The 27,415-nt window shown below is 44.8% G+C and overlaps 2 protein-coding genes across 2 annotated transcripts in view; one reads left to right on the top strand and one right to left on the bottom strand.

Moving 5' to 3' along the window:
* Nucleotides 1–17,446, bottom strand: part of EIF3H (eukaryotic translation initiation factor 3 subunit H) — a 73,973-nt gene extending 56,527 nt beyond the window's left edge. The window contains exons 1-2 of the mRNA XM_053395409.1: nucleotides 17,275–17,446; nucleotides 1,376–1,532 (exon numbers count right to left, since the gene is read on the bottom strand). Coding sequence (XP_053251384.1) covers nucleotides 1,376–1,532; nucleotides 17,275–17,397 — 280 coding nt within the window. The 5' untranslated portion in view covers nucleotides 17,398–17,446. The remainder of the gene's footprint in view (nucleotides 1–1,375; nucleotides 1,533–17,274) is intronic.
* A 986-nt stretch (nucleotides 17,447–18,432) lies between these two features.
* Nucleotides 18,433–23,481, top strand: UTP23 (UTP23 small subunit processome component). The gene is made up of 3 exons (XM_053395408.1): nucleotides 18,433–18,659; nucleotides 20,905–21,079; nucleotides 22,964–23,481. Exons 1-3 carry the CDS (start codon nucleotides 18,472–18,474, stop codon nucleotides 23,354–23,356), a joined length of 756 nt encoding a protein of 251 aa, XP_053251383.1. The 5' UTR covers nucleotides 18,433–18,471; the 3' UTR covers nucleotides 23,357–23,481.
* Nucleotides 23,482–27,415: the final 3,934 nt, after the last annotated feature.

The following is a 27,415-nucleotide window of genomic DNA, read 5'->3' as shown; positions in this document are numbered from 1 at the left end:
AATTTTCTTTGTAAATGCCACCTATATTTATCATTTGGCACTTCAAAGCTCAAAATGTACAAAATTTATAAGGAATAATAGTATTTATAACACACCATACCTTCTTTATTTCAATAACAATTATAGCAGTTAAGTAAAGTAGAACAGTATTAGCCCCATAGGTCGGGGCAGCAACTAAGGTTGAGACTTACCTAAAGCCATCTTGTGAATTCATGGCTTCTAAACTGAGGTGGTTATGGTAGAAACTGAAGCAGAACACTTCTGGCTCTGCCCACCACTTGTCCACCTAGGGTATCCAACATCTGGAGGGGTCCTCCTGATTTGTTCATCCAACGATTAACAAATATTCTTGTTGTGTTTCCACAGACAACTCTGATCTCATGGCAATACTACCATACGGATATAGATATTGTTGGAGCTAAGAAACTGAGATCATCCTCTGAGGCCCTTCTTCATGTGCCTTCCCTATGAGAGGTCTGGAGGGAAGCAACATCAGAGCAGGCCTTTTCTGCAGTGGCTCCGTTTGTGGAATGCATTCCCCAGGAAGGTCCAGCTGGTGCCTTCCTTATACATCTCTTCAACCAGGGCTTTGGCTGACAGACACCAGGTGCCCTTTTAAATGTGTTGTGTGTGTTATTGGTTTGTTTATTTTTATTACTTTTTTATATATATTGTAATTTTATGTTGTTGTTGTTTTATGTTGTGAACCGCCCTGAAATCTACCTTTCAGGGGTAATATACCAATTTAATGAAGAAGAAACAACTGAACTGTTCATACAGCTTCTGATGAAGAAGACTTCTCCAAAATGCATTGGGCTAAATAAACAGTGCATTACCAGAAGAGCTGGAGATTGCCTTCTTCTTGTTGCCATTTCTTTGATGCTTGCTCCCTCTTCCTGCCCCCCAACCCTGCTTAAAAACAAAAGAATTCCTTCTGGACCAAGCTTCACCCAATCCAACATGCTTTTCAAGTGGCCCAATAACCAGCAGGCAGCACAACAGAATGGGCCAGCGATACACCAGAGGACCTTGGTGTGGTTTTCCACCTGTCCCTGCCTTACATTACATATACCTCTCAAACAGAGCAGGGGTAGCAAATGGGGTGTTCTCCCGATGCTGCGGGACTACAGCTCCCATCATTCCAGACCACTGGTCGTGCAGGCTGGGCCTTATGGGAGTTGGAGTCCCAGCTCCACTTTGGTAGCCACCACATTGGCTACCCCTGTAAAGACACTTATTTCCCCAAGGAGAACCTACCTAATAGAACATATTAGTGGTAGGTTCCTTCTCCCATATGGTCTCCAATTTACAGTGTTTTCAGCAGGTGTGATAGCCCCAGAACAAGACTTTAAACATGATTATTATGAATTGTTACCTTCATCAAAGTCGGCGTCATCCTCTGTATGCTGGGGGAACGGAAAGCAGTTGGTGATTTCGAGCCTGTCTTCCACCACTAGCCCCAGCAGCACACCCTGGACCACTTCATTGCCCTGGCCTTCTTCCTGGTAATGCTTGATGATCTTCAGCACTACCTGAAAATACAGATTCCAAGAGCCTCATTTAGAACAGATCATTCGGTTCAACTAGCAGGTAGTTTCCCAAGAAATACAGGGGACAGAGCCAAACATGAATAATTGAAGCATTCCACTGCCCAAAGTTTGACACCACGTCAAGACAATCTAAATATACTAATAAAATTAAGAAGAATAAGAGCAGGTCCAGGAGATATGAATCAAAGACATCCTATGTTCTTCGTCCTGCATACTTGCTCAAAACAAGAATAAAGTAGAGGATTTGAAATTTAATTTTTACCTTAACTATAGGGTTAGGAAATGGACTTGCTCTAATGGAAAAGCAACACAGAAACATAACATGTCAACTACATGGAGATCACTCCTCACGAGGGTCAAGGAATCTAGCAAAGGTAATCATAGCGAGAGCAGATTTTCTTTTCTGGAAAGCCAACTCAAGAGTCACATATTCTGCTCAAGCTGAACTAATTGCCAAGCGGAAGAGCAGGTTTCATTAAGTATTTTTTTGATGAGGATTAACCTGCTGCTCAAATACCCTGTTAAATGAAACAGGCAATTGGTATGCAACCCTGTCATAGGATGCGCTTGTGCATTCCCATAGAAGCGATGTCACTTTCCCAGTCATGGCCACCAATCACTGAAGTAGTCTCAACATTAAGCATTTTGTGCCTGGCTATCGGCCACTTGCAACCAAGTGAAGATGTCCAGGCGCCAGGATGACACCTGAAGTCTCCACCACCTGGAGGGGCATGCCTGCTGATCCTTGGATCCTGGCTGTTTTCACACACTAGCAACAAATCCTGTAGAATTCTATCCATTATATTTTATCTGCACGATCAGAATGAATTTCAGGAACCAAAAAGTCATATTGAAAAATACGACTTTCAAGCCATCTGACCCCAAAATGGCAACTAGGCATTCTGTTTTGGCAACTGCAATCTTGGTTTAACAAGCCATTTGGCGCCTAGTTTATGTATCTGAGTTTCTAACACTGCTCACACAGCTAGCAAATACTGGAAACAGAGTTCAGCTCAACGTGAAGAAAACAGCCCCTGTAGCCTGAGAGTCAGAGGTGATGGATGCCTGCCAGAGTGTTCTCCCAATCTCGAATCCCTAGAACTCTCCTATGAGGTTCATACAATTTCTTATTAATCGCCCCAGCCCCTGTACAGGTGGCATGCGTTTTAAATCGGCTAAATTACAACTTTCAACTTAAACTGGAACCTTATGCTTGGAATTAATTTGGCAGAGCCATCTAGCCCCCTAAAAAACATTAGGGGCAACACAAATTGATCCTGTTACATGACAAACTGGGAATAGTGAACTTGTCTAGTGAGAAGGATGGCAGCAGGAGGCTCCAACCCACCATTTTCACTCGGATTATTTATTTATTGTTTATGGAATTTCTACAACACCCTTCATCCGAGCACCGCAGGGCGATTTACAAGATAAAAACCACAAAAATGCATACCATTGTAACAAACAAAGGCAATAACCTCCCCCCACCCAAGTAGATGTCTGCATAAAGCAGCAGTAGGAACCCTGTGGCCCTCTAGATGTTGTTGACTACAATGTCCATCGTCACCACTGGTTATGCTCGCTGAGAATGATGGAACATGGGGGTCCAAGATCATCTGACAAGCCACAGGATCACCAACCCTGGCATAAAGGACAATGTGTGAACATACTTGAATCAAATCAGGAGGCAACATGATCCTGGAAGTTAACAGTACTGTACGCATGTCATGAAGAAATGAGTTTTGCTCCCTCTCTCCTAATGCTGTAACTCATGAAGGTTGGAAGATTTAGGACAAAAGAAAGCACTTCTCCGCACAGTGCATAGATCAACAGGAGTTAGCTCCCACAAGAGGCAGTCCACCAACTTGGATGGCTTGAAAAGAGGATTAAATAAATCCCTGGAAAGTAAGACTATCAATGGCTACTAGCTTCACTAGTTTGACCTCCACTTTTTGGAGGCAGTCATGCTTCTGAATATCAGTGGCTGGAAACCCCAGGAGGGGAGAGTGATGTGGCATTCAGGTCCTGTTTGTGAGATTCCCACAGGCATTTGGTTGGCCACTGTGAGCGCAGGATGCTGAACTAGATGGGCCATTGGGTTGATTCATCAGGGATCTTCTTACGTTCAAGCAGCTGTCCCAGAACTGGCTCCATGCCTAGGGAACCCACCGCAGCCCCGTTGTTCAAGGATGACGCTTCCCGGCTTGTGCAGTGAGACAACCAAGGCTTTCTCCATGCAGCCGAACCTGGAGAAATGGCCTCTGGCTTGAGCCGTATGCATCACAGCACCAGCCAATGAGCTGCAGTGGTGGTCCCCACAGAGGCACGAAGCGCACATGGGTGGTGGGAGGAATAGCTAAAAGGGGGAAAGCATCTCCTCTTTGCATCGCCCCTGCCCAGAAGTTTTTTGCAAGTCCCCACTTGTAAGCTATCTAACATTGCAACATGACAGCGGCAAGACATTTTTACATTCTCCAACCTGCATCGCTATCAATCACTTTTACGCTCCCTTTGTAAGTGCCTAGGTCTGCAGGAAATAAAGCTATTGAGCTTTGTACCTTTACAACATGTGCTATTAATCTTGTGTAAGCAGCACTGAAGGCTTATTGATCTGTCAAAGAAACCAGGTACGCAGACGGAAGGCCTGGAGCATTCTTTTTTCCTTTAAGGGCATCCGCGTCCTTAACAGGGCACCGCCATGGCCTGTGAGACCGCGAGTCAGTCTGCAATGTGACAAGCACAGGCTCTTACAATCCTTAGGGTGGTTTGACCAAAATGAAGTTTAAGGTTTTGAAAAGCAGTGCCGAAAGCGGCTGATCTAAATGTGGAGTGCCATTGTACCCGTTCCACGAGGCAAGTTTATTGCCATGGAAACTGCCGAACAATTCCACTGTAGAAACATTTCTGAAACAGGTGCCCTGAGATTCCAATTCTCCGAGCTCCAGAGAATGCGGGCGCTCAATACCGTTACACTGCAACCATCAGGGCACAGTAATAAAATCCAAGAATTTCCTAGCCGAGCTGTTGGTGGTTCTTTCTCCCCTTTCAACCTTAAACAAAACAGGTTCAGAGTTTGCATTGTTAAAAAAACAACAACTTATGATGGCTTTCTTTAATCAATGTATCACTGTTTAAATTCCGCCTTTCTTCCAAGGAACTCACATTGACAGACATGGTTATCCCCCTTCAACCCTCCATATTTTATCCTTTCAACAAACATGCAATGTCAATTTAGCTGGGAGATAAGCCTCCCATCCACTCCAGAATATCCCATCAGATGTTATCACTGAATATTTCAGGGGACAGTATCTAAAAAGCCAGAATGAGCCTCGTGGCAGAACAAGGAATGCACCTGTTTTCCTTGGTTCCAGTCCAGTACTCTATCCAAGGGGTGGAGACTCTATGGTCCTCCAGATGTTGCTTGACTCCAACTCTCATCAACCTCTGACAGCATGACCAATAATCAGGGATGAGGGGAATTGGAGTCCAACACCTGGAGGTTCTTCACCCTGCATTATCCACTACACCATACTGGCTGTCCAAAACAGATGACAAAAATACAGTCTCTCTGATAACATATTCTCAAACATGAGAAGATGAGGCTCCTTAAACTTTGGGGGGGAGGTTCCTATTTTATTCTCCAAGACTTAGACTCTAAATTTTAGAAACACAATAAAGAAATGAGCATATAGTAAAACCAACACTTAGTATACAGCTAAGGAAGACAAACAAGGAGGGACAGAGTCAAATGGGAAACCCAGTAAGTGTTTTTTATAAAGGACAGCCAACGTTAAAGAGCTAGAGAAGGTTGAGCCTCGCAAAAATAATTATTTCTCATGTTGCTTCTTGTTTTCCTATTTGGATCATGACTTTCCCACCAGCTGCTGGAGGAAGAAGGTGAGTTGGAGTAGAAGGAGGAACAACACCTATTGTCACAATGAAAAGTACATTCGCAACAGGAATTTTATAAGTGATTGGGATATAGCCTATTTCTGTACGCAGAAACTATCTCCTGGCATGGCTACAGCTAGGGAAGTGGAGAAATCATACAAATATATGATTTAAAAAGAGGAGTCCCCAAATGCATGTTTCAGTTAAAGGTGGATTCCTTGACTGAAAACATGGAAGGCTACTGGCCTAGAGGGCTTTAAGCTCTACCAAGAAGTAGGTCAATGAAGCACAAAGTTTCTTAAGAAGCAGGTGTCCATAAACTAGGAGTTCCTGGGTTACCAGCAGTGCCTAGAAATGTAATTCTAGCAGGAAAAGCTTCTACCAAATTCTGCCTGAAGCATAACAAGAAGCTGAAAAAACAGAGGCAGAGTATGTTTCTTTCAAAACAGAATCGGGCTGCATCCTTTGCCAGGACACAACAGCAGTGTCTGACAACAGGCCCATATGCTGCCTTCCTCCCAGTTGGAGGGCTTCCATCTTCACAGTCTCACCCTCAAACCAATGGATTCAAACTCTAAGAAAGGAGATTCCGAATAAATATCAGGAAGAGCATTTCTGACAGTAGAATGGACTCCCTCGGGAGGTTGTGGCTTCTCCTCCATTAGAAGTTTTTAAGTAGAGGTTGAATAAGCTATCTGTCATGGTTCCTGCATTGCAGGGGGTTGGACGATGACAAATGGGGAGTCATTCCACACCCACAATGCCACAATTTTTTCCTGCAAGATTAGGGGTTCCAAGGTTGAACCTGTGTCCTCCTTCAGCACTGGATCCCCAACTTTTAAAAAAATCTTTTAAAAAACAGTAATATACTGCTTTCCTGAATTATTTTTTTTACACCATTGCAGATACAGTGGTACCTGAGGTTACAAACACCTCAGGTTACAAACACTTCGGGTTACAGACTCCGCTAACCCGGAAGTAATACCTCGGGTTAAGAACTTTACCTCAGGATGAGAACAGAAATCGCGTGCTGGCGGGGTGGCGGCAGCGGGAGGCCCCATTAGCTAAAGTGGTACCTCAGGTTAAGAACGGTTTCAGATTAAGAACGGACCTCCGGAACGAATGAAGTTCGTAACCAGAGGTACCACTGTACTCCAGTTGTTGCCAACACCTGGAACGAGCCTCCACTCACAGAACACAACTTCGCATTCCTCTCCTTCCCCTGTGACCCTCCAGAGAATAGTTTGGAGGCACATTGTGGGGCAGGAAAGCTGCAGGGAGGAGGAGAAAGGTGAAGTCCTGTTACATGAGCAGCGGTCTGCTTGTGCTACATTGGGTTCCACCCTTACCTCTAAAAACCAATACCTAATATATTGTCACTCCAGTCATAGTCCTATCTTGCAGCCCATTCTCATCACCCACATATTTATTACATATGAGAGTAGGTCACCTAGATGATTCGCAGTTAAGTCAAGGCATGATCTGGAACCTTCCTAGTCCACACCCTGAGCTGCTATTCTACATCATCCAAGGGCAGAAAGTGGAAAGTTCTTTCCTACTCAGGTTATATCATCAGGCAACCCAAGCCTCTGTTTTCTGATGCACTCAAGACACATCAAAATTAAGCTAGGGACAAGGTGACATCCCTGTCTCATACTGTGAGAAGCCTCACTATTTCATAGCATACATGGAATTTTAAACATACCACATAATTTGCTTTTTGGAAACTTTAGAACTGCTATTTCGTCTTCAACAGTCTTCTGTTGAGTAACTAAGAATCACAATTTCAGCTGACAGCTGTACACTGAGATGCGTTCTGCTACCCTACTGAAATACCAGCCTTCAGTTATTATTATTTTTTGCTGTACTCATGAGCTGCTTACTACTGCCATCTGTGCATAAAAGCACTACTCTTCAGGCTTCAGCTCCCAGCAGTCGCATGTGTGAATATTTTGAGATGACAGCCAAGTGCAGCAGCAGTTAACCTCATCATCATTCAACAAGCCATTTTTCACATGGATTTGAGCTGAATTTCTACTGTCATTTTGAATTTAGAGGAAAGAGCCTGCAGGGAGGGGGCCGGGAAGCATTCTACATATAATCTGGCTATCAGAAATGGTTGGAGCGGAAGGCAGAAAGCAAGTGCTGCGATGTCTGGATGATCTATTTTGGTTAGCCTAAATTTAAGCATGCCTTAGCCAATCTCAGGATCTCATCCACAACACGGCAATTTAAAAAACAAACAACCCCAGAGCAAAAATACAAGTTAGCCATTGGCTATGCCAGTCTATCTTAAAAAAAGGATTTCAGCCTGAATTCTGAAAGAGCTGTAAAAGCATGATGATTAGATGCACCAAGTCCTCTGAAGTTCATGGTCTGATATAACATGAATAAGCCTTGAGTTCACATGCTCCTCCCACCCTCTACTTCTCATGCTTCACTCAGTTACTTTGGCTTTTGTGCAAATCCTCCAAATCAGAATTGCAAACCATGATCAAACCATGGCTAGGAAGGATCATGCAAACCATAATTTGCCTGCTGAAATGCAATGGCAAACTGTGGTCTCTGAAAAAGAAACTAGAGAAGGGTGCATCTGGAATAAGTCCCACTGACTTCAATGGTGCTTACTTCCAATTAGAAATATGCAACTGAACTGTAAAACTGAATTGTAAAGAATTTCAGGGGAAAGCCCACAAGCGCAAAATTCTCTAATGTGACCTAGACGTCACATAAATGAAGACGTAGTAAAGAAAATACCCATCTAGCCTAATGTTCTGGCCATTTTAATAAGAAGGGTGGCCTGCAAAATAAGAACAGAAAATAAAGACGTGGATCTGTGTCCCCCACTCCCAGAAAAGGAATTCTTTTACCTTTTCAACTGTTGTTCAAGAATTCTTCACAGGATTTTACAAGCTTGAATATTGCTTTTTGAGACACTGCACATCAAGGCACGTCCCCAAGAGACACTAAATGAATAGTAGAAGGGAATAATTTTTACATCAAATCAAATGCATACAATCTTCTAATTACAGAATAAGGGAAGCTGAACTGCTGCTTTTTTCATCACTTGTGAAAACTGCTGAAAATAAAGACCCCTATATCCTGGTCTAAACCAATCCATGTGTGAAATGAGCTACTCTGTGTTCAGCCAACTGGCTCCTCTGCCCACCTTTTGAGGAAAAGCTCTATCTACACTCCAGCCCAACAGCACAAAGAGGCTGTAACTTGAGACCAGAAGTGGGTATGGATACAGGAAAGAGATGCCATTACAAACAGACAACGGAAATCCCTATCCATATTAGACAGTTTGATGTTGTCGTGCATGAAACAAGTGGCTGGTGCTACAGATGATTCTGTGTTGTTTTTTGAAATGATATTTATTAGAGGTTTAAAGATTACAGAGAAAAGAGAAGGAGAAAACAACAAAAAAATTTAACAAAACATGCATTACAATACATTAAAAATACAAAAAAATAAAAATACAACAATAACAATAAAAAACACACATCCAATGTTCCATATCTTTATCTTTCATTTACTTGTTTCATTGACCTCCTCTCACCTCCCTTTTTGTATTCTAGTTTAGTTATTTGTTTCAGCAAATTCTTTCTCCATTTTTATTGGGTAATTTATCTTAGCAGTCTAACTTATTACTTAACTCAGCAAATCCTTTCCATCTTTCACTATATTCTGTCATTCAGTTTACCTTAATTTATTTTAACCTTATCTTACCATAAAATACCTTAAAGCTTAAAATTTAGTACTTATTTATACATAACTCCTTATATCATAAGCCAAATAGTTTCATTCCAACATTTTTCCTAATACTCGTTAATTTTACACTAATTCCCAAAATAATTTTTTTAAAACTTTCTTCCAATCTTCCTCCAACGTCTCTTCTTCCTGGTCTCGGGTTGTGTCAGTCCTTACTGTCCATTCCATCTAGTCCATCAACCTGGTAATCTTATGTCCGAGGCGCTTAAGTCTTTTCCATGTCCCTTCTGCAGATCTTCTTCTTGTTTATACCTGCACTTTACCTTGTCTTTTGTTGATCTCTTTCTTAGTTTCTTTCCATTCTCATTGACGAGTAGGTCTCGGGGAAACTCCAACCCAAAGATATCTCCATCTCCCCTCAGCAGATCAGCCCATTCCCCACAGTCCCATTCCCCACAGTCAGCAGTGTAGTCCAGAAAGTATTTAAAAGCATGTTTCAAAGTCCCTCCAAAATTAAGAGCCCCTACGACTCCAGACCCCCCCGGCCCGCTCCAGATTCAATCTTCAACGACAGCGGCTTATGCTCCTGCAGGGCCTCAGGTCTCTCCATTTGTGTTACTTGAGGTTCAGCAGCAACCTCCTCCATTATCTTCTGCATTTGCACTTGCCCTGTCAAAACAGGTTCCTGGGTTGGTTCCTGAATGGTTTCTATATAAGTATTCGCTGTTTGTCCAATGTTTTTGACTGCAACAGTCATCAAATCCATCTTCTCATGCATCTGCTCCAACAAAGCACTTGTCTTGCAGAAAGCAAGCACCAAAACTTCTTCTAAACACATTTTTATTCAAGGTCAGAGTCTGGTCCCATGATCCTAATCTCCACAGCTGTGAAATCCCCAGATCGACTCCAGCAACAATTTAACAAGCTCCCTCTAGAGGAGACAATTTCTATTTGTATCCATCTTTTGAAAGCAGGTCCAACAAAAGAAAATTACTTTCATTTTTCAACTTTTTTGTTTCTTTTAAATGCAAAAGGCAACATTGGAATCAATTTGTTTCTCTTCTTCAGCTATCTGTCAAAAGACGTTCCGTTCACAGTCAATGAACTTCCACAAAAATTTCTGTCTCTGACACCCCGTTCCCAGGTTTGAGACGGTGGAAATTTATCTTTCTTTACTCTCTCTCTGCAGGCTTAAACAATCAAAATTCCCCCTCTTTTCTCCTGCTTCCAAGAGGGGTTTTGGTGGTTAAAACTGAAGGAAATTTAGACCTTTATATACAACTTTCCAGGCTTTAGCTTGCACAATTTTTGCTTTAGTCTATTTACAAAAGCGGAAGGCGGACTTCCTGTTTAGACCTTCCCACTTCGATACCAAATTAAAATGTTTCTTAATCCAATTTTCCGTTCTACTCACGGGTACTTGTTTAGAGTCCAATTGTCCACAGAAAAAAGTCAGCGCTCTCCGGCAACGGCTGTGCGGCTTCACTCCGTAAAAGTAGTGGTCGATTCAAAACACCGCGCCGCTCACCCCACATCGCTTCGGATCCCCAAAAAAGGGGTTCCCTGCGAGTAGGGGAGGCGCTCCTGGTGCCAGCCGAATCCCACGTTCCCAGGCTTCCTCCGCCTGGGATTTTTGAGGGGTCTCCGCCTTCGCTGCGGTGGCAAGACCCGATTTTCGCGGAGCGGGTTCCTCTCAGTCAGAGGAACTCCGCCATTGCCGATGGCGCTAACCCGGAAGTCTCTGGCGCTACAGATGATTCTGCACGCAGCAAAGGAACTTCCTCAGGCAATTGACAGCTTCAAATATTCCATAAAGTTAAAAATATATTAAAAGAGTTGGTCTGGGTAAGTGGCAAGAGCTATTGTGTGCCTCTGGAGTCTGGATCATTTGCTTATACCTGCATTTTAGAAGCAGGGGTCCGTCCCCCCATTTCCCAATGAAGCAACAATTCTACCTAGCCAAGAGATAGGAATCCTCTGGCCCTCCAAATTTTGTCAGATTCCAACTCCCATCAGCCCAGTATAATCAATGATCAGGGATGATAGGAGTTGTAGCCCTCCAGATGTTGCTGGACTCCAGGTTCTCCATCCCTGACCTTCCTCAGTATGTTAGTTGTAGAGAGGACACACCTCCATGTGACCTGACCTCACACTATGAAACATCTGGTAGATGGCAGTTTCCCCCCATTCTTTCTGTTCCCTGTTAAGTGTTCTAATTAAGGGTTGTATCCAAGCTTTTACTCAGAGTAGACCCTCTAGATCTCGTCCATTAATTTCAGTGGGTCTACTCCAAGAACAAACACCACATTCAACCCAAATGCTTGACTTTTAACCATCACTGATGGGTCAAATGACTAAAGGAAGTTTTGACTAGTCAAAAAAGCTAACTCTAGAGTGACTTGTATTTTGACACTGTTTATCTAGATGATATAAATACTGCCCCTTGCATAGGGCAGTTTATAATAAAAGCAAGTAAACAAGAATACATAAAACACCGTCCATTAAAAACGTACAACAAACCACTCAACGGCAACTCCTAATTGCACTGCAGGTCACCATACCATACTTTTAGAACTGTAGACCACCGGCCACTACAAGAAAAGCACTTGTAGACATAAAAAGAAGCCCAAAATGGCACCCCTACCCAATACCAGGCCACTCTTAAAAGGGGGAGGGGCAGAGTGGTGAAAGAGAAAGCATGCAACCCTTTCCATAATGTCCTATAGTTGCAAGAACTATATGGTACTTCCCAATTCAGTTGTACTGCCTGCCTCTCTCCACATCTCCTACAACTATAATCAGTAAGAGAAGTGTGCAAGAGTCCCCAATTGATCTCTGCAGGGTCTCAAAAGCTCTTCCTTCAATCCTTGCAGACCCTGCAACACTCTCACCACTGAATGCCATCTCAAGGCTGATCTGTCATGAAACAAGCACTAAGCAGGAGAAGACTCTGGCCTTAAGATGGCCCCAGCCTCGGACTTAATTGGGATCAGCTTCTTGTGAGCTTTGCACAAGGTTGCTTTAGCTCAGCAGAGCCTTTATCCCCCTCCTGGAGAAAAGCAGAACATATCTGCTAGTGGCAATGAGAGGATTAGCTGCTAAGAAGAGTGCCTTTTAAGAGAAGTGCATCACCAGCATACCCCACAGTGCTTTGTGGATGTAAGTGGAAACACACATTGTTCACGGCATTTGTAAGTAACAGCCCGACAAACTGGCACCAAGAGACCAAACTCCATCAGCCTTTTCAGCTATGCATATATAATCGCAACACAAGGGACCCATCCGATGAGCGAAGTAATGAGAAGCCCAACTGTTAAAACCACAGCGGCACAGACAAGACGACCAGTTGCCAATTTCCCCTCCAAACAGGAAGCGCTATTGTCAGGCAGAATTCCATCCATGAACCTTGAAGTACGACACGTAGGCCTGATGCTAGCTCACTCTTCAATGGGGCGCTAGCTTAATCATGCCAAATGGTACCAGATGTTGCTCTTTCAAGCTTTTTTGCTGCTGCATGTTTACCAATGGCATCATCCTTTGAGGAGGCGCTGTGCTCTTTGGCATACAGCAATAAGGATGCGGAGACTTTAACCTCCAGATTGAAATGGAGACAAGCCAACCTAGCCTGGCAGATTTCTTCAGTGGTTTGATTGCCTTGCCTGAAATATCCTGGATACTGTCTATCCCAAGCACAACAAATATCCTCCAATGTGCTTGCGTCAAAAGGTTAGGAGCACTTCAGCACAACTCTGATCTGTATTCCCCCCCCAAAAAAATTGTTTCTTTGCCATTTGATCCCAGAGGGGGAGAAGGTTTTAAGGGATTTTACTGTATCTTGCGTTTTGTTCAGTTGTTTGGCTATTTACCCTTCACCATTTTTGTTTACCTATCATATTTCCTGACATTCTGGAGTTGTTGTTTTATTACATTTTTTATTTGCCATTCTTGAATCTGCCATTCTTTGAAACAACAACAACATAAAAGGAAGTGGCAACAGCAGCCTAGAGTTAAAAATGATGTTCTTATGGTAGAAATCTCACTAGCCCCTGTGGTTTGCAGAAGGCTGTGCTTTTGAAGCATTACAACCCTTCCTCAAACAAAACCAATCGAAGCAAAAGGTGTGCATTCAACAGGGTGAGCTAAACGAGCACAGACTGAGAAACGATGCTGAGAAACAAAATTCCATTCCTGCTCCTTCCCCCAAAAGTCTATGAAAAAGAAGAGTAAGATGTGTCCAAGAAAACTTGCCCAAGGCTAGCAGTATTTGGGACTCTCAAACATTTTTATCTTACTCTTCCTCCAAGCAACTCAGGGGTGCAATACACTGTCTTTCCCCCAGCCCACTTTATCTTCACAACAACCCTGAGAGGTAATGTGAGGCTATGAGATAGTGACCGGTTCAGGTTCACCCAGTGGGCTTTAGGGCTACAGGGATTCTAATTTAGGCCTCCCTGGTCCATAGTTACTCTCTAACTGCTACATTGAATCTGCTTTCTTGTTGTCTAAACTGAAATAAATTAAATAAGCTTGAGAATGGTTGCCCTCACTCTCATCTCAGGCTCAAGAAACTGAACGAGAAGCAAGCACAGCGCTGGCACTATCTACTAACACTGAGGAAAAACTATTGGAAGAGCCCAGGAGGATATGAAAAATCAAACAATTCAACATCTGAATGCCTATACACAAAAAAGCAGCTTTTGAGAAGCAAGGATTGGCCATACTGACCTCCAAGTATGTCGCTAAACCCAGGAAGAAGCTACAGTCTGCACAACTGTTCGTCTTGTAATGATTGGGAAGGCCAATAGTGGCAAAAGGAAAGAGAGCCTGCGAAATTCCTAGACAGTAGCAGGATGTCCCAAGGTATGTGCGTGTCCTGCAGTGCATCCCAACAAACAGCCAGTGTTGGTTAGAGTATTAGACCCTGGGAGACCAGGGTTCAAATTTCCATTCATCCATGAAGCTCCCCAGGTGTTCTTGAGCAAGTCACAATGTCTCAGGCTAATCTACCGCACAGGGTTGTTGGTTTGTGGGTAAAATGAGGTGTGGAGAGAACCGTGTACTGCTCCTTTGAGGAAAAGGTGGGAGTTAAATGTAAGAATAAATAAGAATAAATAAAACTTTGGATCTCCTTGCCAAAAGTATTGACCACCACAGATTCACATTTACAAAGAGCCATTTAGAAGCAACTATAACAGGTCAGTGCATCTTTCCATCCAATGACAGGGACCTGCCCCACTATAATAGCAGTGGGCATTTCATGGCACAATCCTATGTCTACTCAGAAGCAATCCCACAAAGATCAATGTGACTTATTCTCAGGTAAATGGACACAGCACTGCAGCCCAAACTTCGCTGATATCAGGATAATTAAGCATGGGCTTACTAACTTGCTAGCAACACATTAGAATAATCCATTCTGGTTTTACACTTGAGCTCATTTTTACACCCAACACTGACTGAGACTGATATGCTTATGCACATTCTAAATTGTGTGCTTATTTTTGTCTGCACAATTAATTCCTCCTCTGTTAGACACAGGAAGACCAAGAGCAATGCTGGTAACTAAAAATGCCCATGGGCCACACTGGCAATTGTGCCCAATCCTCCATTCACATTGTGGCTTCTGAAGTCACCAGGCCCACACACTTACCCATCTTTGTAGTCTTAGTAAAATGCTAAATTTGGCACCTGATCCTAATGTCTGTATTTGTGGTGGGGCCACTGCAGAAAACCAACAGCAATATAACTAAGAGCTGATCAACTAATAGTTCAATCCTATACAGTCGTACCTTGGCTGCCAAACGCCTTGAGTCTTGCTCCCGAACGATCAAAAACTGGAAGTGAGTGTTCCGGTTTTCGAACTCTTTTTGGAAGCTGAACATCCGGCGCGGCTTCTACTATTGTTTCTGGCGCACCTGCGCAATCAGTAACCAACCGGAAGCTGCGCTTTGGTTTCCAAACGGATTCCATTTGACTTCCAAGGTACGACTGTACATATCTACACAGAAGAAAGCTCCATAGAGTTCAATGGGGCATACTTCCTGAGCTTATACAGGGGTTGCATTGAAAGGTGTTATAACGTAATTACATTTGTGGAAACTGCAGCACTTACCAACTCTAAAAGTTCTACGAGCTCAATGTGATTAAATGAGTTTTTGGTATACTATTCCCAGAGAATACAGAAAGCAATATAGGGAAAGACTTTGTGCTAAATACTGTAGAACAAAGCATGTGTCTCTTGTAGACCTTTCTGCTGTATCTTTGTAACATTTGGGTGGTAGTGGCACCTGCCCTGTGGAATGTCCTCCCAGCAGATGTCAAGGCAATAAACAACTATTTTACTTTTAAAAGACAACTGAAGGCGGCCCTGTTTAGGGAAGTTTTTAATGTCTGATGCTGTATTGTTTTTAATATTCGGTTGGAAGCCGCCCAGAGTGGCTGGGGAAACCCAGCCAGATGGGTGAGGTATAAATAATAATAATAAATTATTTATTATTATTATTATTATTATTATTATTATTATTATGCTGTTTGAGCATTCCTTGAGATATAACATACATATGGTTACTTACACAAAATGCCTACCTGAACTTGCAACTCACAGCATTTGCAGTACCTGAAACAATGCATCTGATAATCAAATTGGCAGCTATATGCATAATGCTGTCTATCACAATTCTAAGGAATCTGTGATATAGAGTTAGAGATAGAGGTGTTTCTGCTTTGTATGCAGCAGGTCCCAGGTTCAATCTGGCATCTCCAGGGATGGGAGACGCTCCTGCCTGAAACACTGCCAGTCAGTGTAAACAAAACAGAGCAAGCTGGACCAATGATATGACTCCATATAAGGCAGTTTCCTATGTACCTCTAACTCCGGGCAGCCCGACTTTACATACCAAGTGGGCCGCAAGAGTACTTCAACATGGAGCCCACGGGCCACACACTGCTTTGTCGCAGAAGGGGGAGGGAGAGAGGCCAAAAATGACACCCCAGTCCTTGCGCCGCCTTCCCAAAGTTAGGTAAGTGTGAAGCTGGGCTTTGGGAAAGGGGCATGCGGCTCTGTCAGGGTCCTAGAACTCTCCCACCTCTGAGAAAGCCCTAACTAGGTTTAGGAAGGAGGTGAGAGGACTCTAGGATCCTGTCAGAGCCCTCACACCTCCTTCCCAGAGCCCAGCACCTCCACACCCAGCTTTGTGAAAGCTGTGCAGTTGGAAGGGAGAGGAGGGGGGCGTAAAATGTTGCCGAGGGTCACTCAAAAAGATCTCAGGTCCGCATGCAGCCCTCGGGCTGCGCGTCAAACCGCACTGCTCTAACTGAACTGAGATTGCATATTTAATAATACCTAGACTGCATCTTCGCAGTTTTGTCCAACCTATCAGACACCTCTACATCATCCCGGCCAATGTGATTTCAGTAAAATGATTAAACTGACTTATAAGAGGTAAGCACTCTGTGTTTCTGTGCCGGTCACAGGGAAAGAGAACCACCCTCTTCTGCCGCAAGCAGAGAAATACAGGCTATTATTACCAAGTTATAGGAATGCAGGTCGTCTTTGTCAATTCCAGCTCAGAGTCTAGCAATTCTTGGCTCTTCTTTCCATTCCGTCTGGTCATTGCAATACAGTGGTACCTTGGGTTAAGTACTTAATTTGTTCCGGAGGTCCGTTCTTAACCTGAAACTGTTCTTAACCTGAAGCACCACTTTAGCTAATGGGGCCTCCTGCTGCTGCTGCGCCGCCAGAGCACGATTTCTGTTCTCATCCTGAAGCAAAGTTCTTAACCTGAAGCACTATTTCTCGGTTAGCGGAGTCTGTAACCTGAAGCGTATGTAACCTAAAGCGTATATAACCCGAGGTACCACTGTAATTCTGAAACCAAGGCCGGTGCCCGAGCTTGTCTCCCCCCGTCTTCCCTCCCCCCTCCCCCCATCTTTTTCCTTTTATGTCATGTATTATTTCAGATTATAAACCTGGGGGCTGGGACTGTCTGATCACTGACATTTGTAAACCATTCTGGGTTCGGCTAGATGACCCTCGGGGTCCCTCCCGACCCTGTGAAGAACACGCGGCAGCGCGCCCAGCGGCTCAGGCGCCTCTCCCGGCTCCCCTTCCCTCGCTCACCACGCCGTCGATCTGCACTTGCTTCACCGCCGAGTCTCCCGGCGCCGCCTTCGCCTTGGCTTTGACGGCAGCCGAGGAAGAAGCGCCGGCGCCGGGGGCGGGTGTCTCCTTGCGCGACGCCATCTCTGGAAGAGGAAAACGAGAGAGGGAGAACGCACACCGACCGGAAGAGGAAGAGAGCGAGCAGAACCGGAAACGGATCCCTCTCAGAACACCTTCCGGGCAGAAACCGGAGCACGTCCGAAATATGGTTCCGCTTTCATATAGTTCCTATAAGACTCTTTTATGTTTCCGTTTTGCTTCTCCTCTGCGCCGATGCAGTTTTGCCCGACGAGAGCTCGATCCTGGATAGCTGCCATTAACCCACCAGGAAATATAACCCGCCTAGTAAATCTATGGAGTGGTGGGTGTAATAGTTTATGGGCTGCTTTTATTCCCTTTCTTCCTCCGATGAGCTCGAGGTGCCGCACGTGGTTCTCCCCCCCATCTCATTTAAACCCCCCCCCCTTACAACAACCCTGTGGGGTAAGCTAAGCTGAGAGAAATAAGGCAATAAGCAGCTATCTTATTTTTAAAAGTCATCTGAAGGCAGCCCTGATTAGGGAAGTTTTTAAGATTTAATGCTGTATTGTTTTTAACACTCGATTGGGAGCCGCCCAGAGTGGCTGGGGAAACTCAGCCAGGTGGGCGGGGTATAAATAATAAATTATTGAAATTATTATTATTATTATCGTCCAGCGCCCAAGCGAGAGCTTCATGGCCGAGCGGCCTCCCCAAGAGCCACAGCCCGATCCTCTCAACCACTACATCTAGCCCTGATCTTTTTTATCCGTGTAGTATTACTGCACGGCAGGGGGTTGGACTAGATGACCCTCAGGGGTCCCTTGTGGGTTCTATTATAACCGCATTTTCTCATCCTGCGTTCTCGCTCACAGCAATAACGCCAGTAACTCAACAAAAAGAAAGCATCTGGGGCGAAGAGTCAGAGCGTGATCGCTCCTGGACGCGTTACACATCCCTAAACACGTGTTTTCCCCGACGGCTGCTCCACTGCGCGTGCGTCAACTTTCGTTACGGTTGATGCTTTAAAAAAATAATAATAATAATCCGGCGTGGACTTCCGGCGGAAGTACTAGTGGGGCCCGCCTAGTATTGCGCCCGCCTTTCCATCTCTATGGTCCTTCTCCAGCCGCCGCTATGAAGATCAAGCGGCAGAAGCACGCCAAGAAGAACGTGGGCTTCTACAAGCACAACTTCGGCTTCCGCGAGCCCTTCCAGGTGCTCCTGGACGGCACTTTCTGCCAGGCCGCGCTGCGCAACAAGATCCAGATCCGAGAGCAGCTGCCGGGCTACCTGGCCGGGGCCACGCAGCTCTGCACCACGCGGTGAGCGCGGGTCGGATGGGACGGGGAGGCGCGTGACGTCGCAAGCAGAAGGGGGTCCCGGGTTCGAGCCCCAGGGGAGGCATTCCCCCCCAGCCCGAAATCCCGGAGAGCTACTGTGTTAGACCAGCCGGGATTCCTCCTGGACCACAACTCCCACTGGCCCTGCCAGGTGTAGGGATGGTGGGAGTTGTAGTCATAGAATCATGGAGTTGGGTACCCACGTCTCATCCATACCCGTGGTTCCCCAACGTGGGGCAATTTGATTTTGTTGTTGTTTAGTCGTGTCCGACTCTTTGTGACCCCATGGACCAGAGCACGCCAGGCACTCCTGTCTTCCACTGCCTCCCGCAGTTTGGTCAAACTCATGTTGGTAGCTTCGAGAACAGTGTCGAACCATCTCATCCTCTGTCGTCCCCTTCTCCTTGTGCCCTCCATCTTTCCCAACATCAGGGTCTTTTCCAGGGAGTCTTCTCTTCTCATGAGGTGGCCAAAGTATTGGAGCCTCAGCTTCAGGATCTGTCCTTCCAGTGAGCACTCAGGGCTGATTTCCTTCAGAATGGATAGGTTTGATCTTCTTGCAGTCCATGGGATTCTCAAGAGTCTTTTAAATTTGATGGGGGGGGGCAATTCGAGAATGTGTTAGACCAAGTTAATGATCTTCTAGGCTTCCTCCACGTGAATAGGAGTTCACTTTTTGAATAATACAAATTATATGTCACGGGTGGGGTGGGGAGGGCATCAGGACTTTAGAGATGCTTAGGTGGGGCATGGCCAAAATCAAGGTTGGGAACCACTAATCCAGACCAACCCCCTGCAGTGCAGGATATCCAGGAAAACCTGTGGCTGCACATTTCGGTTGCCTGTTCAGGGATGGGGCTGAACCATGGCCACTGCTCTCTGGAGTGTACATCTGCCAGGAAAGCTTTAGAACAGCAACTTTGAAGAAGGCTCCCCCCAAAAAGCTCACAACTTTGGTCAATCCAAAGGGTAGATCACTTCCAGTTTTTTTATATAGTGGGAGTAGATCAGTCTCTTGGGAGTTGGACATGCCTGCCATAAAGCAAGACTCCCATTGTGAATCAGGTGGGGAAGAGAATCAGAGGGTGGCTGCCAGCCAAGTGCATAAACGAATGTGCAGGGTGCATGACCTTAAAATGCCCCAAATAAATAAAGACCACCCATACCTGGGGTCCCAAGCTTAAGAAAGGCAGGTGTAGCAGTGGTGAGCCAGATGGGCTGTGTACAAAGCAGCTTCCCATGTATCCTGCTTTGGGTGGCTGTCAGTTATTCAGTGGGCAGTGCGGTGGGAGACAGTTGGCTGCTTGGTCCTCATAAAGGTGGAGGACCTACCAGTATGAGCAAGATGGGTCAAAGAGGCATTTAGGGCATTTAGTGTGAAAGGACTGCCATTTGGAGATGCAAACTCATATGCATAGGTGCAAATGTAGAAGTAATTTGAATTCAAATGCATCATGCCATAGAAAACTAGACTAGGTGACTTTGTAGGTAGACACAAAATTCATAAGCAGTTTGTATCTTTTAAATAGAAAATACAGTAAATATCACTAAAGGGGGGAAGACTATGACGAGGTGGTCTGTGGCTGCCAAGTCTGCTGTACAGGTGTTGCTACAGGCCGATAGAAAACCTCAGGGCTCCTCCTTCTCCTCATTGTTCATTAGTTTTAAACCACACTTGTGCCTGAAAGCCCCTTCAGCTAGAGGACTGTCCTCTGTAAAGCCAGGTCACCCTATAGAGAGACCCTATGTATATCCTTTGTGCTCAGTTGGTGAGGCCAGGCAGCCAGCAGGCAGAGTCGCCGCATTAAGAGCTGTTTAAATCGCCAACTGAGCTGCAAACCTTGGTTGACTTCAAATCCCTCTCATTCCTTCAGCTTACTTGACCTCACAGGATGGTGTGAGGGTAAAATGGGGCCCATAGTAGACCATGTATATTAATATATTTGGCTCCTTTGATAAAGGCCTGCAGTTCCTGGCTTTGCAAACTCCATATTCATGCTTGTCTCTAAGGAAGCGCTTAGCAAGCATCCTGCCAGCATGAAAATTTCTGCTTGGCAGTGGCAATTGCCCCCTGCTCCCTCCCACATGCCATCAAGTCTGTTCTGGGGTTCCCCCAATCTTTGCGCATGGGGTAGACTTGGATACAAGACATAATGGGGACTTTTGTTCAGTGTTTGAAATGTCTTTGTTGAACAAGAATCTCTGCTGTTATCTTTTCTTCTTCTAGATGTGTCCTGAAAGAGTTGGAATCCTTAGGGAAGGAGCTATATGGGGCAAAACTAATTGCACAGAGATTTCAAGTTCGCAATTGTTCTCACTTCAAAAATCCAGTGAGCGGCTCAGCCTGCCTCTTGTCCATGATTGAGGATGGGAATCCACACCATTACTTCATTGCTACGCAGGTAATGTTCTTTCACTTAAGCTCATGCGAACAAAATGCCTCATTTCCTTCATATTTTGGAATCTGGCCAGTTGTTAATGAGTTTTGAGAATTACATTCATGCTTTCTCCTTTGGCGCTGCGGTGGGAAAACTTCGGCTTATGCAGATTTGAACGGCAGCTACACGTTTCCAGCAGTACAAGAGAGTGTTCAAAACACTGCCTACAGCCTTGTTTTAAAACAAGTTTACTTGGAAATGAGCCTTGTTGCACTTGAGAGGGCTTGCATATGCCTTGGGTGGCAAGCTCTCCTGCAGCATAGGATTAGAGTTGCAGAGGGAGGGCATTTGTAGATAACAGTTTTATTTCACAAAGAAAGGAATGAAGATACTTGGCAGCTTGTTTGCACACTGTAATTAATGTCTTAGTTGCTAGATCAGGAGGCAAGGCACGTCTAAACATCAGCTAAAGTTCTAAGCTTCGAGTGCATCTGAGAAAGGCAAGTCTGCATAGAACCGGAACGAAGAAGTATCCATGCCCAGCTCTGTTTACAGAATAAGTAGCAGGGATGCGGGTGGTGCTGTGGTCTAAACCACTGAGCCTCTTGGGCTTGCTGATCAGGTCAGCAGTTTGAATCCCCACGACGGAGTGAGCTCCCGTTGCTCTGTCCCAGCTCCTGCCAACCAAGCAGTTTGAAAGCACACCAGTGCAAGTAGATAAATAGGTACCTCTGCAGCGAGAAGGTAAACAGCGTTTCCATGCGCTCTGGTTTCCAGCACAGTGTTCCATTGTGCCAGAAGTGGTTTAGTCATGCTGGCCTCATGACCCAGAAAGCTGTCTGTGGACAAATGCCTGCTTCCTTGACCTGAAAGTGAGATGAGCACCACCATCGCATAGTCGCATTTGACTGGACTTAACCGTCCAGGGGTCCTTTACCTTTCACAGAATAAGTGACTGTCTCACAATATGTCTTGCCTCTTCTGTCTTGCCCCAGAAGGTTGCTCAGAAAAGTGAACTGCAAAAACGCTTGAGTGTTCTTTAGTAGCGTTTATTTATGATGTTTGGGTTCTATTTTATAGCTCCAAAAAGCTTTCATAGTACTTCAGAATAAAAGTCGCATGGAAAGCTCTTTGCCTACGTTATCTCAGAAAGCACTTACTTCATCCCATGGTATGGAACCCAATTTACCACACAAGGTCATTTCCCCCAAACCATTAGATGTGGGACAGTTAAAGCCATGCGTACAGAGGAACAACTGGGAGCATGTGCTCTTGATAATTCCTTGGCAAAGAGAGCTTGCTCTAAGAGCCAATCAGCTGATCAGTAATGACAGGAAGCCTAGCAGTTTGAACTCCATTTGCAGGTGGTTTGTATTCAAACAACTTACCAATTGACTTCATAGGAAATAACTTTTTGCCTCAACCAGCTGTTTGGTACAGAAAGCCTCTCCTGTGGTCCACAACACAAAAGGGATATAATCTTGCTCAAGAAATTATAGTCTGTTTGCTGGATGAAATGAAGAAAATAGGGATTTGCATCGTTATTATGTATACAAATTTATATACCACTTGACTATTTTATTTTATTTTAAAATACATTAAAGAATCCTTAAGAATACTTGGCATTTATGCCTTTAGCCTTCAATAACTTTTCCATATAGTAATTGACCACATTGCAGATTTTGCATTTTTATAGACTATTATACTAGTTTACCATTATAGCCTTAAGCAGCTTGAGCAAAAGTTGGTAAAGCAAGCAAGAGGGACAAGAAAATTGGGTGTTTCCTGCCACTTTGACAGTGTTCTTTTCCAGGGTGAGCAATCTGCTTGATTTTCACTGCCTTGAGCTTTCGTTTATAAAGAGTGCATATAGACTTACTGTTTGTGTCCTCCACCCCCATTCGATAGGACCAGGATCTGGCAACGAAAGTAAAGAAAAAGGCTGGAGTTCCCCTGCTCTTCATAATTCAGAACACAATGGTTCTTGACAAACCTTCCATGAAATCTTTGGCTTCGGCACAAGCAGCACAGACTAACCGGCTTATTCCGGAGCACCAGAAACTAAGGATTGAACTTCTCAAAGAGGAGCAGGGTCTGGCAAAGACCTCAGAGCCGAGAAAAAGGAAACGAAAAAGGGCCAGTGGCCCTAATCCTCTCAGCTGCCTGAAGAAGAAGAAAAAGGCACAAGAGACCTTGCAGCCTCCAGCAGCTAAGAAAAAGGGAAATAGGAAACGCAAGAAAAGGAAACTGGAAGCAGGAGGAGAGACTGTGCCGTCAGGGTCACAGAATGTGGAAGCGTGAAATCATCCCAGAAAACGGGTGGGCCTGTCTGTTCCATGAACTTTGGGTAAAGCCCAGGTCTATGACTAAAGCAGTGTGATAATCCTTGCATTTAATCATTATTTTATTAAAGGTCTTGTTTTAAAGGTCTTGGAGTATTTGGGTGCTAGGTCAAAGTGAAAAACACACACACACTTTTGATAGCATTTTAAATTGTTAAATCGGGTCTTAAAACTGCACAAGAACAGCCCGTACAGCTAGCTTATCTGGTTATTGATATCCTTAACTGGGGAGGATGGCAAACTGATAATCATGCCCAAAGCACGACCTGTTTGTGTCATGCAGTGGAGCACATGAAAGATACCAGTTACCTCTTGGTAGAGCAATCAAAGGGGCAAAACTCATCACCTGCTTTGAAAGGAAGCGTTTCACAAATCAATCCTGCCTTCCAACCAGGCTTTCTTTCCTGAAGTCTTGCTCACACTATCCCAGATACATGGAAGCTAACTGCAGTTAGTTGCTGGTGAATTCAAAAATGTTCTAGTACAAAACCAGATTCAAGAGTGTGTTTTCAAAAGTGGTTAGGAGAGTAAAACCCACATTTAACTCTTTTTATATTTTCATTATATTGAGTAATAGCTACTTCTGTAATGTCTTCGTTTAAAGTAGAAGCCCTTTGAAGCATTCAATTTATTTCTGCCACTGAAGATTAATTTTCAGTGCATTATCAAATGTAACCCCAAGGAGTTAAAACGTAATCCCATTCCATATCCAGTTTGTTTAATTGCAAGATCTGAAATGGATAAAACCTTTCGCTGGAAATCCTTTATCTTACCCTATTAGCTGGCTCCAATTCAGTCAGGTTCCTGCCCACTGGGGACTGAGCAATTTCCCCGAAAGACCTATTTGTAGTGCGGAATGACAAATCCTGGAGCCATATGATAATCTTTGGAAAATTCTATACATATCACTTGGACTCTCAGCCAAAAAAGAAAAGGAGGGGTGTGTGATTAATGGGCTGTCCATGGTCTGGACATGATCCATGGTATTAATTACTTCAGAAGGTTGAAAAAGGCAAATACTGAAATGATTACAAGGGTACAGTAAATGCTGAGAGAATGAGAAGTTTGGAGCAGGTAGATTTTGGGTTGGAGTGGGGAGTTGTTTATGGATCAGGACCGCTTCAGTTAAAAGTTGTAGCCATCCTAAATCATGGTCAGCAACTAGAGCTAAGGTTGAATTCTGACAAGCCAGAAGTACTGTTTTGGGGGGACAGGGGGCGGGTGTGGGGGACTCCCTGGTCCTGAATGGGGTAACTACCCCTGAAGGACCAGGTGCTCAGCCTGGGAGTCATTTTGGACTCATAGCTGTCCATGGAGGTTCAGGTCAATTCTGTGTCCAGGGCGGCTGTCTACCAGCTCCATCTGGTACGCAGGCTGAGACCCTACCTGCCCACAGACTGTCTCGCCAGAGTGGTGCATGCTCTAGTTATCTCCTGCTTGGACTACTGCAATGTGCTCTGCTTGGGGCTACCTTGGAAGGTGACTTGGAAACTGCAATTAATCCAGAATGCGGCAGTTAGACTGGTGACTGGGAGTGGCCGCCGGGACCACATAACACTGGTCCTGAGAGATCTGCATTGGCTCCCAGTACGTTTCCAAGCATAATTTAAAGTGTTGGTGCTGACCTTTAAAGCCCTAAATGGCCTCGGTCCTATATACCTGAAGGAGCGTCTCCACCCCCATCGTTCAGTCCGGACACTGAGATCCAACGCCAAGGACCTTCTAGCAGTTCCCTCATTGCGAGAAATGAGGTTACAGGGAACAAGACAGAGGGCCTTCTTTGGTAGTGGCGCCCACCCTGTGGAATGCCCTCCCTTCAGACGTGAAGGAAATAAGCAGCTATCTTCTCTCTAAAAGACATCTGAAGGCAGCCCTGTTTAGGGAAGTTTTTAATATTTAATGCTGTATTGTTTTTAACACTCGATTGTGAGCCGCCCAGAGTGGCTGAGGAAACTCTTTGCCAGGTGGGCGGGGTATAAATAATAAATTATTATATATTATACATATTTAAAAGAAAGCCCCATTGAGTTAAAATGGGTTTGTGCCCTGGTAAATAGATTGTAGAATTGCAGTTTTAGCTGCTTAAAAACTGCCTATGCTGCCTGTAGTTAAGTGATGAGACTTGGTAGATCTATCCAGGAGGAAGGCGCTTCCAATTTTTAAGCACAAAGGGTCCTATCTTCCATAACCACCTTCCATACTTCTGTTGGCAAGTGTAGCCCAAGCAGTCTCCAAAATGGATCGCAATACTTGCCCCAGTTGGTATGGGTGGAAGCAATCCTTGCTTGTAACATTACAGCTGTGGGAGGGAGAAAACATTCTTGGCCCTGCTGATATAAGTTCACACTTGAAATTAGTTCTGTTGTGAACCTTCCTGGGACCTTTGGATGAAGGGCAGTATACACATTTAATAAATAATGATAATACGCCACTTATTTCTCTAATCTTTGTAGCTGTGTGATTGATGCCTGGCAGCTGGCTATGTAAATGGGCTCTGCTGTAAAGAATTCTGCCTTAAGGCGATGTGACACAAAATGAACTAGATGCAAAAACCGAGGTAGCGCCATGCTCGCCGCATAGAATCACCCCTTTGTGAAATGGATCATCTTACTGTGGTTCAAAAGAGCCTGTGGGATAGTTTAGAGTTCTGTGGCTGTGAGCACCTTGTAATCGCACTATGGTTTGAGGCAAGCCCTCATCGCCACCTGCACCTTAACTTTGGAAAACACTGCCCAGAGCAACTGTATGAGTCCAAGTTGCTGCACCTGCGCAGCGCCGGCGAGGTGAAACGCCACATCCATTATTTGCCACACTGTGCCCTTGCACCTGTTCTTTATCCACATCCTGCTTTTGCACAGTTAGGTCACAGAAGCCAGCTGTGATCTTGGAGAAGCCATTGTCACAAGGCTTAATGTAAAGGAGTTCTGCTTTTTGAACAGCCACACAATACAAAGGACTAAAGTTGATGCCTTCAGTTTCTTACACTGTGTAGAAACATCAATGTTTCCCATTGTTTCAACCGCAAGCTCTTGGCAGTTGTAGCTGCAGTCGGCTCGTATATTCTTAAATCAAGTGGTCAGATCAATATTCCATTCCTTTGGACCAAAATAACAGCTTGGAAAGATGTTCTTCTCTAGTTTCTTTTTCTGCATCTTAACAAGCGCTAAGCAACCTGGGCCAAGAGCGAGCTCTTTGGAAAACTGATTAGGATTCATTTAATTCTAAGGCTGCAATCCTATACCTAGGTAAAGGTAAAGGTATCCCTGATCATTAGGCCCAGTCGCGGACGACTCTGGGGTTGCGTGCTCATCTCGCTCTATAGTCTGAGGGTGCCGGCATTTGTCCGCAGACAGCTTCCAGGTCATGTGGCTAGCATTACTAAGCCACTTCTGGCAAACCAGAGCAGTGCATGGAAACTCCGTTTACCTTCCCGCCGGAGTGATACCTATTTATTTACTTGCACTTGACATGCTTTCGAACTGCTAGGTGGGCAGGAGCAGGGACCAAGCAACGGGAGCTCACCCTGTTGTGGGGATTCGAACCGCTGACCTTCTGATCGGCAAGCCCTAGGAGTAATCCCCTTTGAATGCAGTTAGACTTGGGAGCAGACGAATTTATTTGGATTTTCCTTGTATGTAGCTACTGACAGGGGTGCCAACTTGAATAAAATATTGGGGGGCCTAGGTAAGCACCGCCCTGAATAACTGATCACATGACACGTTGCACTCACACCATTTGAATGACAATGGCCATCAATGGCCGGGGTGGGGGGCTCGAAGACGCCACAAACCCTAGGAGTTGACTACTATGGACAGCACCTCTGCTCACACAAGATGGAAACCTGATTCTTGTTTATTCCCCCTAAAGGTAAAGGGACCCCTGACCATTAGGTCCAGTCATGACTGACTCTGGGGTTGTGGCGCTCATCTCGCTTTATTGGCCGAGGGAGCCGGCGTACAGCTTCTGGGTCATGTGGCCAGCATGACTAAGCCACTTCTGGAGAACCAGAGCAGCGAAA

This window comes from Podarcis raffonei, chromosome 7, assembly GCF_027172205.1.
Source record: "Podarcis raffonei isolate rPodRaf1 chromosome 7, rPodRaf1.pri, whole genome shotgun sequence".
Classification (NCBI taxonomy): Eukaryota; Metazoa; Chordata; class Lepidosauria; order Squamata; family Lacertidae; genus Podarcis; species Podarcis raffonei.
Note: the sequence above shows the minus strand (reverse complement) of the source record. Positions and strands in the feature narration are given on the sequence as shown.

Bases quoted from the DNA above. Each gene is read 5' to 3' on its own strand.
- UTP23 (XM_053395408.1), top strand. From the start codon at position 18,472: ATGAAGATCAAGCGGCAGAAGCACGCCAAGAAGAACGTGGGCTTCTAC. The intron at 18,660-20,904 runs GTGAGCGCGGGT...TTCTTCTTCTAG, and splicing joins ACGCAGCTCTGCACCACGCG to ATGTGTCCTGAAAGAGTTGG. The intron at 21,080-22,963 runs GTAATGTTCTTT...CCCATTCGATAG, and splicing joins ATTACTTCATTGCTACGCAG to GACCAGGATCTGGCAACGAA.